Source organism: Cupressus sempervirens, chromosome 8, assembly GCF_028749045.1.
Source record: "Cupressus sempervirens isolate cs-2001-9-10 chromosome 8, ASM2874904v1, whole genome shotgun sequence".
In the NCBI taxonomy this organism is placed as follows: Eukaryota; Viridiplantae; Streptophyta; class Pinopsida; order Cupressales; family Cupressaceae; genus Cupressus; species Cupressus sempervirens.
The window spans coordinates 476,574,287-476,590,343 of NC_143125.1; the positions used below are offsets into that span (position 1 = coordinate 476,574,287).

The 16,057-nt window shown below is 35.6% G+C and overlaps 1 protein-coding gene across 1 annotated transcript; it reads left to right on the forward strand.

Annotated features, from left to right (window-relative positions):
* Window positions 1–629: 629 nt before the first annotated feature.
* LOC149543301 (CASP-like protein 4C1) lies at window positions 630–4,365 on the forward strand. The gene is made up of 3 exons (XM_089798139.1): window positions 630–1,025; window positions 2,094–2,229; window positions 3,853–4,365. The coding sequence occupies exons 1-3, from the start codon at window positions 721–723 to the stop codon at window positions 4,099–4,101; spliced, it is 690 nt and encodes a 229-aa protein (XP_089654265.1). The 5' UTR covers window positions 630–720; the 3' UTR covers window positions 4,102–4,365.
* The last annotated feature ends 11,692 nt before the right edge of the window (window positions 4,366–16,057 follow it).

Below are 16,057 nucleotides of genomic sequence, written 5' to 3' on the forward strand. Positions count from 1 at the left end.
TTGCTTAGCCTCATCACTTTTCATGGAGGGGACCTTGCACTCACCAAAACTTCATCTTTGGTCCTTGTGAACTAGGGGTTCACCATAGGTGAGTGAAGAGTTTAAAGCTAACCTTTTAGCTTTCCTAAATTTACAAAGCTCTTTGTAGAACTCGTAAGCAATGTGGTCTAAAAGTGCCATCTTAAAACATTTGCGAGGAAACTATAAAATGGAAAAAAAAAAAATGACTTTTAGTATTCATGGTAATTTTTTTGGCATATTTGTGTGCACATACCTGAATTTAATTTTTTTGAACGGTAATTGGAGGAAAACAAATTAGATCATAGAGAACAAATGTGAAAAAGCTATTTTTCTATTTTTCCCAAATTGAAAAGATCCCACGATAAATTGAATTTAAAAAAGAAAAGGAGAGGGAGTAAGGATGACCGAGTGCTGACGCAGGCGGAGCTGCAGTATTCTCGTCATTCCAAAACAGACAGCTGTGCGAATGAGGTAAAAAGGGTAAAAACAACACGACTTGAGCTGTTGGCGGAGGGGTGGTAATTGATGGATAAATCAAATTCCAGGAATTCTACAGCCATTGATCTTCACCAGGACTATAAGAAATTCTTCCCTCTTCTTTCCCCTTCAGCCATGAGAGGCGGAGGCGCTCCTCACCGTGCCCGCAGCCCGTTTTCTCCATAGCCAACACAGCTCGAAGCCCTCCCTAAAGAGAAAAAAATGTACGGAATGCAGTCCCCTGAGCTGCCCGGGGCTGCTCTGAGGCTGCACAACGGGGAGCGGCCCAGCCCCAGCCCTGCCCGGGGAGGAGGTGGAGGTGTTCATTACTATTCCACTGCCTCAGTCCAGAAGCTCAGGAGGTTCAATAAACTCATCCTCCTCCTCCGCCTCCTCTCCCTCTGCTTCTCTCTTGCTGCTTCCATTTTCATGGCCATGAACACCCATACCCCCTCTCCTAGCAACGCCTCTTCCGGGACTCTGCCCACTTCCAACAAGGCTAATTGGTATGATTATGACGCCTTTAGGTAGGTTTTATTTGCTCTCCTCACTTTCAAATCTTCTTGTGTTCTGTTCCCTTAGTTTCAAATCATCTTGTGCTCTTCTGCTACTTGTTTCATCTGGTTTTGGATTGCTTCTCTGCTCTTCTCAGTGCCCACAATTTGTTATGGTATGTTGAGATTGTGATCACTGTTTGGTTTTTAGGGTTTAGTTTCATCACGTGTTCTTTTGTTTCGTTTTATCTTCTTACCAAGTTCTTCTTCACATTGCCCACAATTTGGTCCTTGTTCTTTTATTCTCTCTGGTTTTATGACGTTCTCAAGTTCTTTATTAGCTTGTGCTCTTTTCCCTTACTTTCCATCTGGTTTTGGCTTGCTTCTAAGTACTTTTCAATCCCACAATTTGTTTTGATATGTTGAAAATGTGATCACTGTTTGGTTCTTAGGGTTTAGTTTCATCATGTGTTCTTGTTTTTGTTCTATCTAGCTTTAACTCCTTCCCAAGTTCTTCACATGTCTCACAATTTTGTTTTATTTTGGCTATCTGGTTTTATGTTCCCATGTTCTTCACATTGCCAACAATTTGTTCCCCATTCTTTTGTTCTATGTGGTTTTATCTTGTTCCCATGCTCTTCACATTGACCACAAATTTTCTAGATTTGTATTATTCCCAAGTTCTTCCCATGGTCCACAAATTGTTACGGTATGCAGGGTTTACTTTCATCTTGTGTCCTGTTTCTCTGTTCCATCTACTTTTAGCTTGATTCCAAGTTGTTCTCATTGCCCACAGTCAGTTTTTTCTTCGTTGAAAATGTGATCCCTATGTGATTTGCAGGGTTTACTTTCATCTTGTGTTCTTATCTTTTTTCCACCTGGTTTTGGCTCATTGCCCACAGTTTATTTTGTTTTGTTAATATGTGAGAACTCTTTGATTTTTAGGGTTTATTGTGTTTCCTGCTGAAGAAGACATGTTCAGAATCTGTTTTACCCTTCTTTTTAACTTAATATTTCTCTAAGACCTGTGCAAAATCTGTTTTAGCCTGCTTTATTAGTTTTTGTTTGAACTTTTTCTAACTGGTGATGAGTTTGCTGTAGATACGTGTTCGCTGCAAATGCCATCATTTGTGTATACTCGTTAGCTCAAATGGGTTTGGTTTTGTGGGAGCTCTTGAGGATCAACACTTTGTTGCCTGAGATGATCCAAGTTTGGTTTGATTTTGGCCATGATCAGGTAAGCTTTCACTTTTTCTACTCTTTGGATCTCTCCATTTCTGTTTTTAGATTTTAACATAGGCAAAACCAAAATGAATCAGAATGTTTTATTAAGATGAGAGTCAAATACCTCCTACAGATTTTCACTCAGGCGTAGTCATTAAATCCATTCGACCATTAAAAGCATTGTTAAAAAGGAATAGTTTAGATTGCTCAAGTAAAAGATTACATGAGTATAATCCATGATATTCATGATTATCATTAGATTTACAATTAAAAAAGGTAATTTCTAGATCCTCTCCGGAATGTCAAAATGAGTAAATGGTAAATAGTTACCAGTGTCAAAATGATTTGAGAAGATGTTTTTAGTAGGGGAAGATGTTATAAGGGATAACAGCTGAGGAAGAATTTTATTTTATTTTAATTTTGTGAAGCTTTTATCTAGTAGGGGAAGAGACCTAGTAACTAACAAGGTCTAATAATGTTGTAGCTTTGTCATCGGTTCTTAAAAGAGCTCCAAAAAAATGAACAGGAATGTTTGAAAGGACACTTTAACCACTTCGTGCTCAAGGATCCCTAATGAGAGATCCTTGAATACCTGAAAGCGGAACTCTTAGCTTTAAGTTCTTCACTCACCACGGAGATTACATCAAAAGAATTAGCAAAGTTTGAGTAATAGTTTTAGAGTACTGGTTGTGTGAAGTTAGAAGTGTTATAATAGTTAAAGACTTTTTCTCTAGTTCTAGGAATGTACAGCCTGCAATATAACATTCATGTATAGTTTACAATGACATTTGCATTGAGTTTGTTTTAGGGTTATCTCTATGAATAGATGATGTCCATCAATAATCTGTATAAATAGGTGATGTCCATCAAAATTTAAATATTTTATCAAGATTTACAATAAAAAACTCTTACTAAAAAAATTTAAAGTTTTTATAAATAATCTTATTATCTATCCATTCTTCTTCGTACTATTATTATTTATTATTTATTTATTACATTTCTGACAGGGAGACAATTAACTTCAGAGACATCTAGAAGAATTTGTAATGCAAGATGATCTAAAAGTACCATTTTAAAAAATGCCACCAAACGAGGGTGGATACGGGGCACAACATATATGCACCCCTCCCAAGTGTTAAATAGTGGAAGTCTTTTATACTTCCAGTGAATAATAGTACATATATGTTGCTTTGTAGACAGCGCCCCAGACGTTCTCCCATAGACTCAACTCCCATTGCCTATCTGATCCCATCACCCCTCTATATGCTTTTGACAGATCAATAAATATGATCCATAAGATGCAATGAATGAGCGAATAAATGCAAGTCTTTATTAATGTGTAAGTGACTAACCATTATGCGGGTCCCAAGGATCAGATCAAAAATCCTGCACAAGTGGAAGATAAACATTAAAAAGACCAAATGGAATATAAAGAAATACTTCACAATTTGAACCAAAAATACATCCCCAAACATAAATACGCTTTACACTTCACGTATGGTACAATAATGGATGGATGGAAGGTCTAAAAACAAGATTGGCTCATCTTTACATATTTACCAAATTGAAAAGGAAATTTGACGCCATTTAAATTCAAAATTCAAATTGTGATGTAGCAGTGTTAATGATATTACAGGCATTTGCGTACATGCTGATGTCAGCGAGCTCGGCGGGGACTGCATTAGCGCAGAACATGAGGAGGGGGCAGATATGGATAGCGATGGATCACACGTGTAAAGATGTGAATGTGTTTTGTGTCCAATCAGACATCGCCATCTCACTGGGCTTCGCAGCCTTTGTATTCGTGGCATGCGCCTGTTTGCTCTCTGGCTTCCGAGTCGCCTCCTTTCTCATTACCGACTCTCGCTTCACATTCAACACCTGACACCGGCACGCCCGGTCCTTTACCACCGGCACCTGGCGGTGACGCAGGCCTTCACCAGTCACGTGTAACTCTCCCAGAATATTCTTCATTTACATTTCGTACTCTTATCTGGAAAGAGAAAAAGTCATTTAATGCAAAGACGACCTTTTGCGGGCCCCGCGTAGGATTGGTTGTGGGTAGTTGAGTTGTGTGTTTTATCATTTTGTCCCCAACTTGTAACCAGCTTTGAGCAAGTTTTTAAAAAGAAGTTTTGTTAACAACAAATTTTGAATTTTGTTTGCATATTTTATGCATGGTCTATCAGGAGGCCAGATCGCTGGGATCCCTTACTTAGAAAACTGGAGAAAATTAAGTAGTTATAGAGTTTGATTGATGGAATATGTGTTGTATTGTTAGTTCTCATTTTCATTCCCATCTATTAAATTAATTATTGAATAGACAATCTAATTTTGAAATCAAAGAATATATTAAATTATAGATTGTAGAATCTAATGCCATTAATTAATATTAAAGATATCATTTTTCTTTAATTTCATTTTGGGTTGGAATTTATTTTCTTTTTATTAAACTATGTCATGACATAATGTTGTTGACCTGAATGACATTTGCAATGTCATTCATATCAATCTTCAATCTAATATAATATACAATTTAAACAAATTTAGACACTAGTTTAAAAAGCTAACATATTTTATATGTAAGGGTTGATGCTATTTAATGTTTTGATTCTTTGGTAACATTTTGTTTATCTTTTATATATCAATTATTTGTATGATATACAAGTAAGAGCCCATTGTGAGTCTCTCATCTACGAGGTCTTGGTTTGAATCTATTGGAAATTAACACAATAGTAATTAATCTTAATAATAATAATAAATGATCTAGGCTTATGCCTATTACTTATCAATGCTTTTCTATTTTTCTATGATACGCAAAATATATTAAATTAATATAATTGTTTTACTACTCAACAATTATTTTTACATAAATGGTATTTTTTAATGAAATAAATGAGTTGTTTGTTGAATGTCATCGCCGTGGTTGTATGGAAGGCACTTACAAACCTCATAAATTGAAACCAAGACAATAATTTGTGCTCAAGTATATTGTTCTTTCAAACATTGACATTGTTACACATCAATACAAAAAGCTAGTTAGAAAGTTGTTGGTAAGCAAATTTGTCAATTAGAAAATATGTGATTTAGCCCAATGGAATATTTGACATTAATTACTCCAACAGTTGGATAGGCCCTTGATATTTGGCCTTCCTTTGCGTTTAGAGGGGCAGCTCCTTTGTAAGATATAATTTTTGGACTTTCAAATAAAGATGATTTCAACTTAGAAGATCAGAAGAAAGCTATTGATGATGAATGCACCACACAACTTCAATGCTTCCCTAAAACAACTTAAATTGCTAATAAGAACAATCAAGAACTACGGTTGAAGGCTAGCATTAGCCCAACGATGATTTGATGGCTCACTAACATCTACACCATATTGTAAAAACATTAATTACAACTAGAATTAACACTTAAACAGTTTAGGCTTTGTAGAAAAGAGAGCACAAAATGTACTTTTTATTTTTTAGCACCAAGAACATAAGAAAATTGCTGATTACAAGAACAAGAATTGTATGCACTTTCCAAAAATTGCCTTGCTATCAAAACGTTAGTGTCCTTCCTCCAAATTTCATTTCTAACTTTCAACTACAATCATTGATATCTTCGATGCTTGCTCTTTGATCTAGAGGTGCTGTTGTGAGTGGCTAAGTTAGGTTTGCCTTGTACGATTTGAATGATTTGATGACTTGTGCTAAAGGTGATATACTTTCTCTACTCATCACCTGCCAAAAATCTATAATATCCATGCCTCCCATTTTTGTATTTGATATCTCGAGGAGCGTGTTTGTTAATATTGCAGGAAGCTCTTTACCTTGGAACTTGTATTTCATCGTATGCTTACCAAATTCCTTGTTCAATGCTCTTTTGACTTCATATTTTCAAACTCTTGATTTCATCTCTAGGTAATCATAAAGCACAATCAAAACCTCAACTTTGTGTGTTGGTTCCAACATTTACTCGAAGTATTTTGTCAAAAATTTACATACTTTCATTTTTTGTTTGTCCACAATTTGCAAACATTTGTTGTCCCATGAATGTCTTTGAGGCAATTTGTAAAACAATGTATATATCTTACCTTTCTTTTTGTACCTTGCATAAATTCCTTGTCACATCTCCAAGTGTATTCATCAACTTAAACAATTTAGGGACGGTTGAGATTTATGAAGTGAGGGCCCATTTGGCTGCGGGAATAGGAATAGCTATTTTGGAATAGAAAATAGGGCTCCATATTCTTGTTCTCTGTTTGGTTCAACCAATATTTGATGGGGAATTCACGGACCCCAAAATTTATGTTTTTTAAAATAAATAAAATTGGAAGAGGAATACGTATTCTAATAACACCTATTTGGGTGGAATTGCAAAACCCCATTTTTGGGTCAAAATTGGAATACATATTCCTATTTTACTTCATATTCCAATTCTGATTTGATGCATCCAAATGAAGAATTCAAAATTTTAAGAATTTACATATGCTTATTCCGCTTGTATTCCCATTGCCAAATGGGCCCTAAATGAGCCCTAAATGTCATCCTTGATCGCGTCAATGAGCCGTTAGATAACTTGGAGTTGGAGAGGGATTTTGTGTTGTTTGTACTTCTTAGAGAATACCATGGTCAAAATTAGTCCCCATAATGGAAAACACTTTGAACCAATTGAACATACAGATGATTTTGGACCTAGTAACGGAACAATCTTTTGACTGAATTTCGCTTGAATAGCCTGTGGACACTCGACACCTAGAAGAATGCTCCCAATTCATGTCACATTGCCATCTTTACATGAGTCAAAAATCAGATGATTTTTGTCTCTGTCAACTTCTTCAGTTCATAAGGCATGATCTCACAAAGCATCTCCACTGAACGATTTCTATTATGAGATTATGCATTCATTCCAAGGTAGACGAAGGAAGAAACCGTAAGCAAGTTATGGAGCTCGGGTTTACTATGGTGTGGGCACTTGTCGATACATTCAGCTTAGGATACACAAACGATGTTTGGGCGCTTCCTTTTCGCCTATTCTTCTACCTGGATCCGTTCAAACAACACCATGATCGTAAGGAGGAGCTGTGATGTTTTTATCAAACACTCAGATGCCTTGACAATACTGTTTTACATATCCTGCCAAGAACTCCTTTCTGCACAATCAATTCTTACTAACTAAATAAGAGGTTAATAACAGCCTCCAAACATGTGTGTACTGGTCATTGTGATTTGAGCGGGGAAAATTATGAGCGCTTAGACTGCAGTCTTATAAAGGGGCTTCTTAGAAAGAATATTATCTAAATAAGTCTTATGTGCACTATTATTGATTTTATTCTCCCGTCTTCAAATTTTTTTGTCAACTCTATGTCTTGAATAATATGTGAGTTGGACTGTGATAATTTTTCATGACAAATATGTAAATATATTATGCTTATTTTGAGCAAATCTTTAAAGAACCATCTTATTGTTGCAATAAGTAACATATCAATGCTAACATCATTTATTTGAAATATTTTTAACAACTATTTTTTTAAGAAATAACTTAAATGTGAAAATTATGTAAGATCATTTAGTGTAAAATTGACAATATGCTTTATATTCTTTTTACAAAAAGTAAATGATTATTATTAATTACGCCGAGAGGCGTTCTATACAATGGCAGCACAAATGCCTAGCATGAGAATATGCCAAGATTCTTTGTCAATAAAAAAGAATTGGGAGCGATTACAAACTTTCAAATTAAATATTAAAAAAGAATTTCTGAAATAATAGCTGGCCGAAATAATAGGAAGCCAAATGGAGGCCGAAATAATAGGGCTCGAAAAAGTAGGGCCCAAAAAAGTAGGACCCGAAAAATAGGGCCCGAAAAAATAGGGGCGAAATAATTTCAATATGATTTTTTTTTTTTGTTAAATATAATTTTGCATGCACATTCATGCTTATTTTTTGCGGAGAGTGGGGGAATTTGAAACAAATTCGTGGAATGTGAAGAGACGTCTGTTGGGGGATATGAGGAGCCTCTCAGAAGTTATGAAACCAAGGCTCTTCATTTCATTTTCATTTTATGTTTTTACAGGAAGAAAGAGGTGGAGGTTATTGTAAGATTAGATTGGAGTTTTTGAATAGGAGTAGATTGAAGTTTTGGAGTAACATTTTTGCAGGTGAGATATTTATTTTTTATTTATATTTTCATTTAGATTTAGATGTAGATGTAAATTGAAATTCAAAATTAGTTATAATATTCTACTTTGATTTAGATTTCAATTTTAATTAATTTCATTTAGATTTAGAATTCTGTTCATAACTATTTAGGCTTGCATTTAATAGTTTAGTTTTGCATGTTTGATTTAGATTTAGATTTGTATTCAAAATCTATTTGATTTATATATTTTATAATACTTTTCATTGTTAATGGTGCTTGATGGGAGTGTTTTAAGGGTGTCTTCTTTTCTATTTCTGAAATATTTTGGTCCAATATGTACTTTCCTAACCAGATCTATGCATTTTCTTCTGATTCATGCATGGAGCTTCCTAACGCTATTAGCGCGTTGCTGGGACTGAATGGGAATGGATTAAGGGTAAACAACTGACTCTGGATTTGGATATGCATTTGGAATTGGCTCTGTTGCTGCTTCAATTTATAGGTTCCTTCCTGCTACCTATTCTTTCGGTGGTTTAATCTGGTTAAGTGTGGATTGTGAGGTTCTGGCTCATTCCCACCGGTTTGTAATTTTGTCACAATGTCTAGCGTGTGGCATTCTGATGGGATTCTTCATTGGAAAATGGTGCGGATAATTATGTCAATGCTGAACGACTTGTCCAATGTGATAATTGCTCTGGATATAGAGTGCGGCCATGGTGATTTTCTTAGCAATACAATTGAAAAAAAAGGGAAATCTGGTATTAACACAATGTTATAGGAAATCTCTGAGAAGAAATGCTTATAAATACATTCAAATTTCTTTTGTAACTCATAATATCAATCTCACTTTTTCTTATGCTCCTTTAGTCTAAGAAAGATAACATATTGGAGGAACAAATTGCTTTTGTAATGGCAGTTGCAGGTGCAATTATTTTAGCAATTTTGGGCATTCTAACTGTTCCTGTGATGGGTACTTATGTTTTAGTTCTTAGATTATGTGATTTGTTTGTATTTAGAGTCTTTTTAATAATGTTTGAAACTACTGTTAAATATAATAATAAAGATTAGTTTAATGTTAAATATAACATGCTACAACACTTATCAAAAATATCAAAAACACAATTGCTACAGCAAAACGAGAATGGAGAAAAAACTTTAATTTTTGTATTAATTAATCTGCTTAAAATAGATTACAATTGCCATATTTTATATTGAGAAATGCCTCATATGGACTTTCACATGCTTATTTAACTACACTACAATCAAGACTAACTTTGTACTTAATCTAATTTTATCGAATGAGACTAGCCCAAGATTCCTATGTAACTGTTGTTATAACAAACATAGACAGCTGTAGAACTTGTGATTAATAATTTATAACTACTTGATTCTCTGTATTTCATGCGTAAATTCATGATTCTAAAAACTCAAAGTTCAAACTGCATGTTACATTCTCTTCCTTATTCGGTGAATTGGTGCATGACTATTAGATTAAACGGTGCATGGAAGAGACAAAACACTGAAAGAAATTACTCTTTTCTTATTATTATTGTTGCTGCTATTTTTAATTTTTTTATAATTATTGTTAGTCTTGATGTTGTTTTTAATTTTATTATTACAAATATTGATTATTAATATCTTTAAGTTCATCCGGAGAATAGTACTAAATCTAGAAAAACTTGGTAATAACAGTTTGAGATAACTGCAGAAAGTTTTTATTTTCACAAATATTATTTTTCTTTTGAAAATCTGCTATTATTTTGGTAATGAATTGTAAAGTAGAAAGGAAAAACTTTCTGTAAATCTTTTTTGGCTAATGTTTCGCTTGCAGTTTTCATTTTATATGAAAGTTTATTATTTTTTCAAATCTTAAAAATAAAGATTTTTATATATGTAATTTTATTTTATTATTAAAATAATAAGATTTTGGAGGTTGTAAAATATTGAAGTTTAGAAATTATTTTAGATTTTACAAGTGAATTTTCACATAATATTTATATTAAAGAAAGAAAAGATAATAAAATTGTTATTTAAATCAAATATAAAAATTATAAAATTTTACCTAAATTTATTAGTTGTATAAAAAACTATTAATGATAATTAAGTTCTATTAAATGTACTTGATTTTATATTATAGAAATACAAACAAAAATATTAAATTGGGACAAACTTTAGAAATGAAGTCAAATTTAAAGAGAGACAAATAACATGAGGTGATGTGTGTGTGTGTGTGTGTGTGTGTGTGTGTGTGTGTGTGTGAGAGAGAGAGAGAGAGAGAGAGAGAGAGAGAGAGAGAGAGAGAGAATTAACATGAGGCGACGTGATACAGAGAAAGAGTGAGATAAATAACATGATGCAATGTGTGTGTGTGTGTGTGTGAGAGAGAGAGAGAGAGAGAGAGAGGATAATCTTAGAGGGGGTAGAAGGAAAAGGGGAGAGGGGGAGAGATGAGCCATGGAGAGAAAAAGCATAAGAAGGGTCCAAAATAGATGGAGATGGAGATGGTGGAGAGAGAGAGGCCATGCGTGAGAGAGAGAGAGAGAGAGAGAGAGAGAGAGAGAGAGAGAGAGAGAGAGAAGGGGAAGAGGGTGAGAGGCATGAGGTAGACATACATAGAGCATTTTAGAGATATATAAACATGAAGATGGTGTGTGTGTGTGTGTGTGTGAGAGAGAGAGAGAGAGAGAGAGAGAGAGAGAGAGAGAGAGAGAGAGAGAGAGAGATCACATGAGGTGATGTGGTAGAGAGAGAGTGAGACAAGGGGGAGAGAGTGAGAGACATGAGGTAGACATAGATAGATGGAGTGAAAAATAAGGAGGGAGAAAGAGCAGGGCGGGGGGGGGAGAGAGAGAGAGAGAGAGAGAGAGAGATGATTAGAGGGGACAGGTGATGTAGATATATAGAAGGGGAGTAGGGAGAGATGAGCTAAATAAGAAAAAGAATATATAAGGCCCAAAAGAGATGTAGACAATGATGGGGAGAGGAAGAGTATGACGGATAGTGATAGACAATGACAATAATTATGGAGGGAGAGATGTATATATATGGAGAAAGAGATGGACAAAGAGAACAACGTAGGGGGAGTGGGGAGGGTATACATTATTGGGGGGGGGGGGGGGGTAATTATAGAATAGGACATGTGAGAGAGTGTGATTACAATTAACCCTAACCCTAACTCTAAATTATAATTTTATTAGCTATAATATGATTAGTAACCCAAAAATTATCTTAACAGCAATAATAATACAAACCCTAACTCTAACTCTAACTCTAACTAGATAATTCTAATTTTAACCCTAACCCTAACCCTAAGCCTAACTCTAACTCTAACTCTATTTCTAACTTTAATTCTCCCCCTAACCCTAACCTTAACCCTTTATAATCCTAAATCTAATGCTAATTCTAACCCTAACCCTAATTCTAATCCTAATCCTAGCCCTAACTCTTACCCTAACCCTAAATCTAATCAAGTAACTTTAACCTTAACCCTAATCTAACCTTGATCACAACTCTATCTCTAACTTTAACTCTAACTCTAACTTGAACCCTAACTCTAACTCTAATTCTAACTCTAAGTCTAATATGAACACTAACACTAACACTACCTCTAATTTTAACTCTAACTCTAATTGTAACCCTAACCCTAATGCTAATCCTAACCATAACCCTAACACTAACCCTAACCCTAACCCTAATGCTAACCCTAACCATAACCCTAACACTAACCGTAACCCTAACTCTAACACTAATTCTAATCCTAACCTTAATTCTAACCCTAAATATAACCCTAACTCTAACTCTAACTCTAACTCCAACCCTTATTTGAACTCTAATTCTAACTCTATCTCTAACCCTAACCCTAACTCTTATTTTAACCCTACCACTAACCCTAACTATATTTGTAACCCTAATTCTAACCCTCACCCTAATTCTTACCCTTACCCTTGTTAGGATAAACCACAGACATAAATAAAAACTACATGCAAATATAACCAATAACAGAAAATAATAGAACACACAAAATGAACACAAGGCACCAAGATTTAACATGGTTCACCCAATCCCTGGGCTACGTCCACCAAACAGCAAGTCTGATCTTATTACAATCCAGTGATTACAACCTGATTACAATCCGTAATCCCTTACAACTCAATACCGCCGCAAGAACCAATTTCGCATCACAACATAATGAAAAATACCTAACCCTAAGCCCTTTTATACAAGTATTAAACCGCTTTAGGGTTATAACATGTCGGCCATATGTCGGCCATAATATGTCGGCTACCATGTCGGCGATGCCCCGAACCCCACTATTTATAAAGTATGTACAGTACTTTCCTGATCAGTCACCACAATCTAACAATCTCCCACTTGGGGACTAATCAGGCTCCACACTAAACAACAATCTCCCACTTGGGGACTGATCCTGTAGCAATACCACTACCACATGGGGCTCCCATTGGATCAAACCATCCTGGACTCTACTGTTCATTTATTCATGTTCAGTCTAAAAGACCAACCGAAGCTGAAGAGGAGTTCAGCTTCTCCCTTGTTACAACCTTTGTCAACATATCTGCTGGATTGTCATTGGTATGTATCTTCTCCAGCTTTAACTGGCCATCCTCCAAAATTGACCGAATGAAATGGTACCGCAACTGTATGTGTTTTGTCTTAGAATGCAGAGCTGAATTCTTAGCAAGATGAATGGCACTCTGACTATCTGTGAACAAATAATTATCCTTCTGAGGATGTCCCAATTCTTCCAAGAAGAACTGAAGCCATATCATCTCCTTGGCTGCCTCTGTAGTAGCAACATACTCTACCTCTGTAGTGGAGAGAGCATTAATATTTTGTAACCTAGAAACCCAGCTCATGGCTGCCCCACCAACAGTAAAGACATAACCTATAGTACTCTGCCTGGTATCAATATCCCCAGCCAAATCTGAGTCAACATAGCCCTGTAAATCAGTAGTAGAGCCCCCAAAGTGTAAACACTTATTGGATGTTCCTCTCAAATATCTGAGAATCCACTTGATAGCATTCCAATGCTCAAATCCTGGATGACTCATATACCTGCTAACGACTCCCACTGCATGTGCAATATCTGGCCTAGTGCATACCATAGCATACATCAAACTTCCTACAGTTGAAGCATAGGGTACCTTGGACATCTTATCCTCCTCTTCCTGTGTCTTGGGACACATCTCCTTAGTCAATTTCAAATGACCAGGTAAAGGTGTGCTGACAAATTTAGCATTCTCCATATGGAAACGTTGCAACACCTTCTCAACATAATCAGCCTGAGACAGCGTCAAGGTTTTGTTCTTCCTATCTCTGCAAATCTTCATACCAAGGATTTGTTTTGCTGCCCCCAAATCCTTCATAGCAAATGCATGTGCTAATTGGTGTTTCAGCCCCTTAATATGATCCATGTTAGACCCAACTACAAGCATATCATCAACATACAAACATAAAATAATGTAGCTATCATCATCCAACCTCTTAAAATAAACACAGTAATCTGAATGACACCTATTATATCCATGCTCATGCATAAAACTGTCAAATTTCAGATACCATTGCCGAGGTGCTTGCTTCAAGCCATATAAACTTTTCTTCAATTTGCACACTAAGTTCTCCTTACCTTTGACCTCAAAACCCTGTGGCTGAGCCATATATATTTCTTCATCCAAATCACCATGAAGAAATGCTGTTTTAACATCCATCTGCTCTAAATGCAAATCTTCAGTAGCCACAAGACTTAAAACAGTACGAATAGAAGTCATTTTAACAACAGGAGAAAATATATCATCAAAATCAATTCCCTTTTTCTGTGCAAATCCTTTTACAACTAACCTGGCCTTAAATCTTTTCTTACCACCTTCCTCTTCTTTCAACCTGTAAACCCATTTATTCTGTAAAGCTTTTTTACCTGCAGACAACGTGCACAAATCCCATGTCTTATTTTTCAGCAAAGAGTCCATTTCCTCTTTCATTGTAGACTCCCACTGAATCTTAGTATCCACCTGCACAGCTTCATCATAACTTTCAGGTTCACCAGAATCAGTAAGTAAAATAGAATACAAAGAGGGAGAAAACCTTTGTGGAGGTCTAATTTGCCTTGTTGACCATCTAACATTCACTGGTGTGTGTGGTATTTGTTGTTGCAGTTGTTGCACATCATGAGGAATGGCTGGAACATCAGCTTTTGGAGTATCATCCAACACTACATAATCATCTTCTTTCTTCTCATGTTGCTGCAACAGATCTTTGTACTACACTTTCTCATTGAATATGACATCCCGACTTCTAACAATTTTAAGATTTTCAAAATCCCAAAGCCTATAACCAAATTCATTAATGCCATATCCAACAAAGACACATTTCTTTGATTTAGCTTCTAGCTTGGTTCTATTTTCAGAGTCTATATGAGCAAAAGCTTCACAACCGAAGGTCTTGAGAAAAGAATAACTCACCTTCTTACCAGTCCATGCTTCCTCTGGAATAACACAGCCCAAAGGAGTAGAGGGACCTCTATTAATCAAATATACCGCAGTATTAACAGCCTCCACCCACATGTGTAAGGGCAACCCAACATGCAACCTCATGCTCCTTGCACGCTCCATTATAGTCCTGTTCATGCGTTCAGCCACTCCATTTTCCTGTGGAGTTCTTGGAATAGTTTTTTGTCTACGAATACCATTAGTGGAGCAATAATCTTCAAATTCATGACTGCAATGTTCACCACCATTATCAGATCTGAGACATTTTAATTTCTTACCAGTCTCATTTTCAACCAAGCATTTCCATTTCTTAAAAGTTTGAAATACATCAGATTTCTGTCTAAGGAAATAAACCCATACTTTTCTAGTTGCGTCATCAATAAATGTAACATAATAATGAGAGCCACCAAGGGAAGATACCTGGGCTGGTCCCCATACATTTATATGCACAAGCTCTAATTTCTCCTTTTTGTTTTCCTTCCCTGTCTTTACAAAACTCTCTCTTTTGTTTTCCATACACACAACTTTCACAGAAATCCATATTCACACATTTCAAACTTGGTAAAACTTTCCTTGAATGAAGTACTTTCATACCTTTCTCACTCATGTGCCCAAGTCTATTGTGCCACAACGCTGTATCAGAATCTACAACAGCTATTTGTTCTCCCTGCTCAACTGCAGTAATTGTTCCTGAATATTCATTTTTCTCTGAAACAATCAAAGTAGAAGGAACAATATGACCTGTACAAAGATATAAGGTGCCTACTTTCACACCTTTTGCTACTACAAGGGAACCTTTTGAAACCTTCCAATTTTTATCATTAAAAGTAACTACACAACCCTCATCACCGAGTTGCCCTGCTGAAATTAAATTTCTACTTAATTTTGGAACATGTCTTACCTCATGTAGTAGCCAATGATTCCCATTCTGCAACTTAATCTTAATTTTTCCCTTTCCAACTATCTGACAGGGTTCATTATCCCCCAAATAAACAAGCCCAAAATCCCCTTGGACATAATCAATGAAATAACCTTTATGAGGTGTAGCATGAAATTAAGCACCAGAATCTAAAACCCATGAATCATCAACACTATCTAAAGACAGAAGCAAAGCATCCTCTTCGGATTTGTTACTTACCACATTTGCCTCCTTGTCTCCATTTGATTTATCTCCTTCATTTTTCTTTCGATTCCAACAATCTTTCTTTT

What these genes read in the sequence shown, in the direction of transcription:
- LOC149543301 (XM_089798139.1), top strand. Translation starts at nt 721, where the DNA reads ATGTACGGAATGCAGTCCCCTGAGCTGCCCGGGGCTGCTCTGAGGCTG. An exon ending in TATGATTATGACGCCTTTAG is followed by an intron (nt 1,026 to 2,093) that starts GTAGGTTTTATT and finishes AGTTTGCTGTAG; the next exon opens with ATACGTGTTCGCTGCAAATG. An exon ending in TTGATTTTGGCCATGATCAG is followed by an intron (nt 2,230 to 3,852) that starts GTAAGCTTTCAC and finishes ATGATATTACAG; the next exon opens with GCATTTGCGTACATGCTGAT.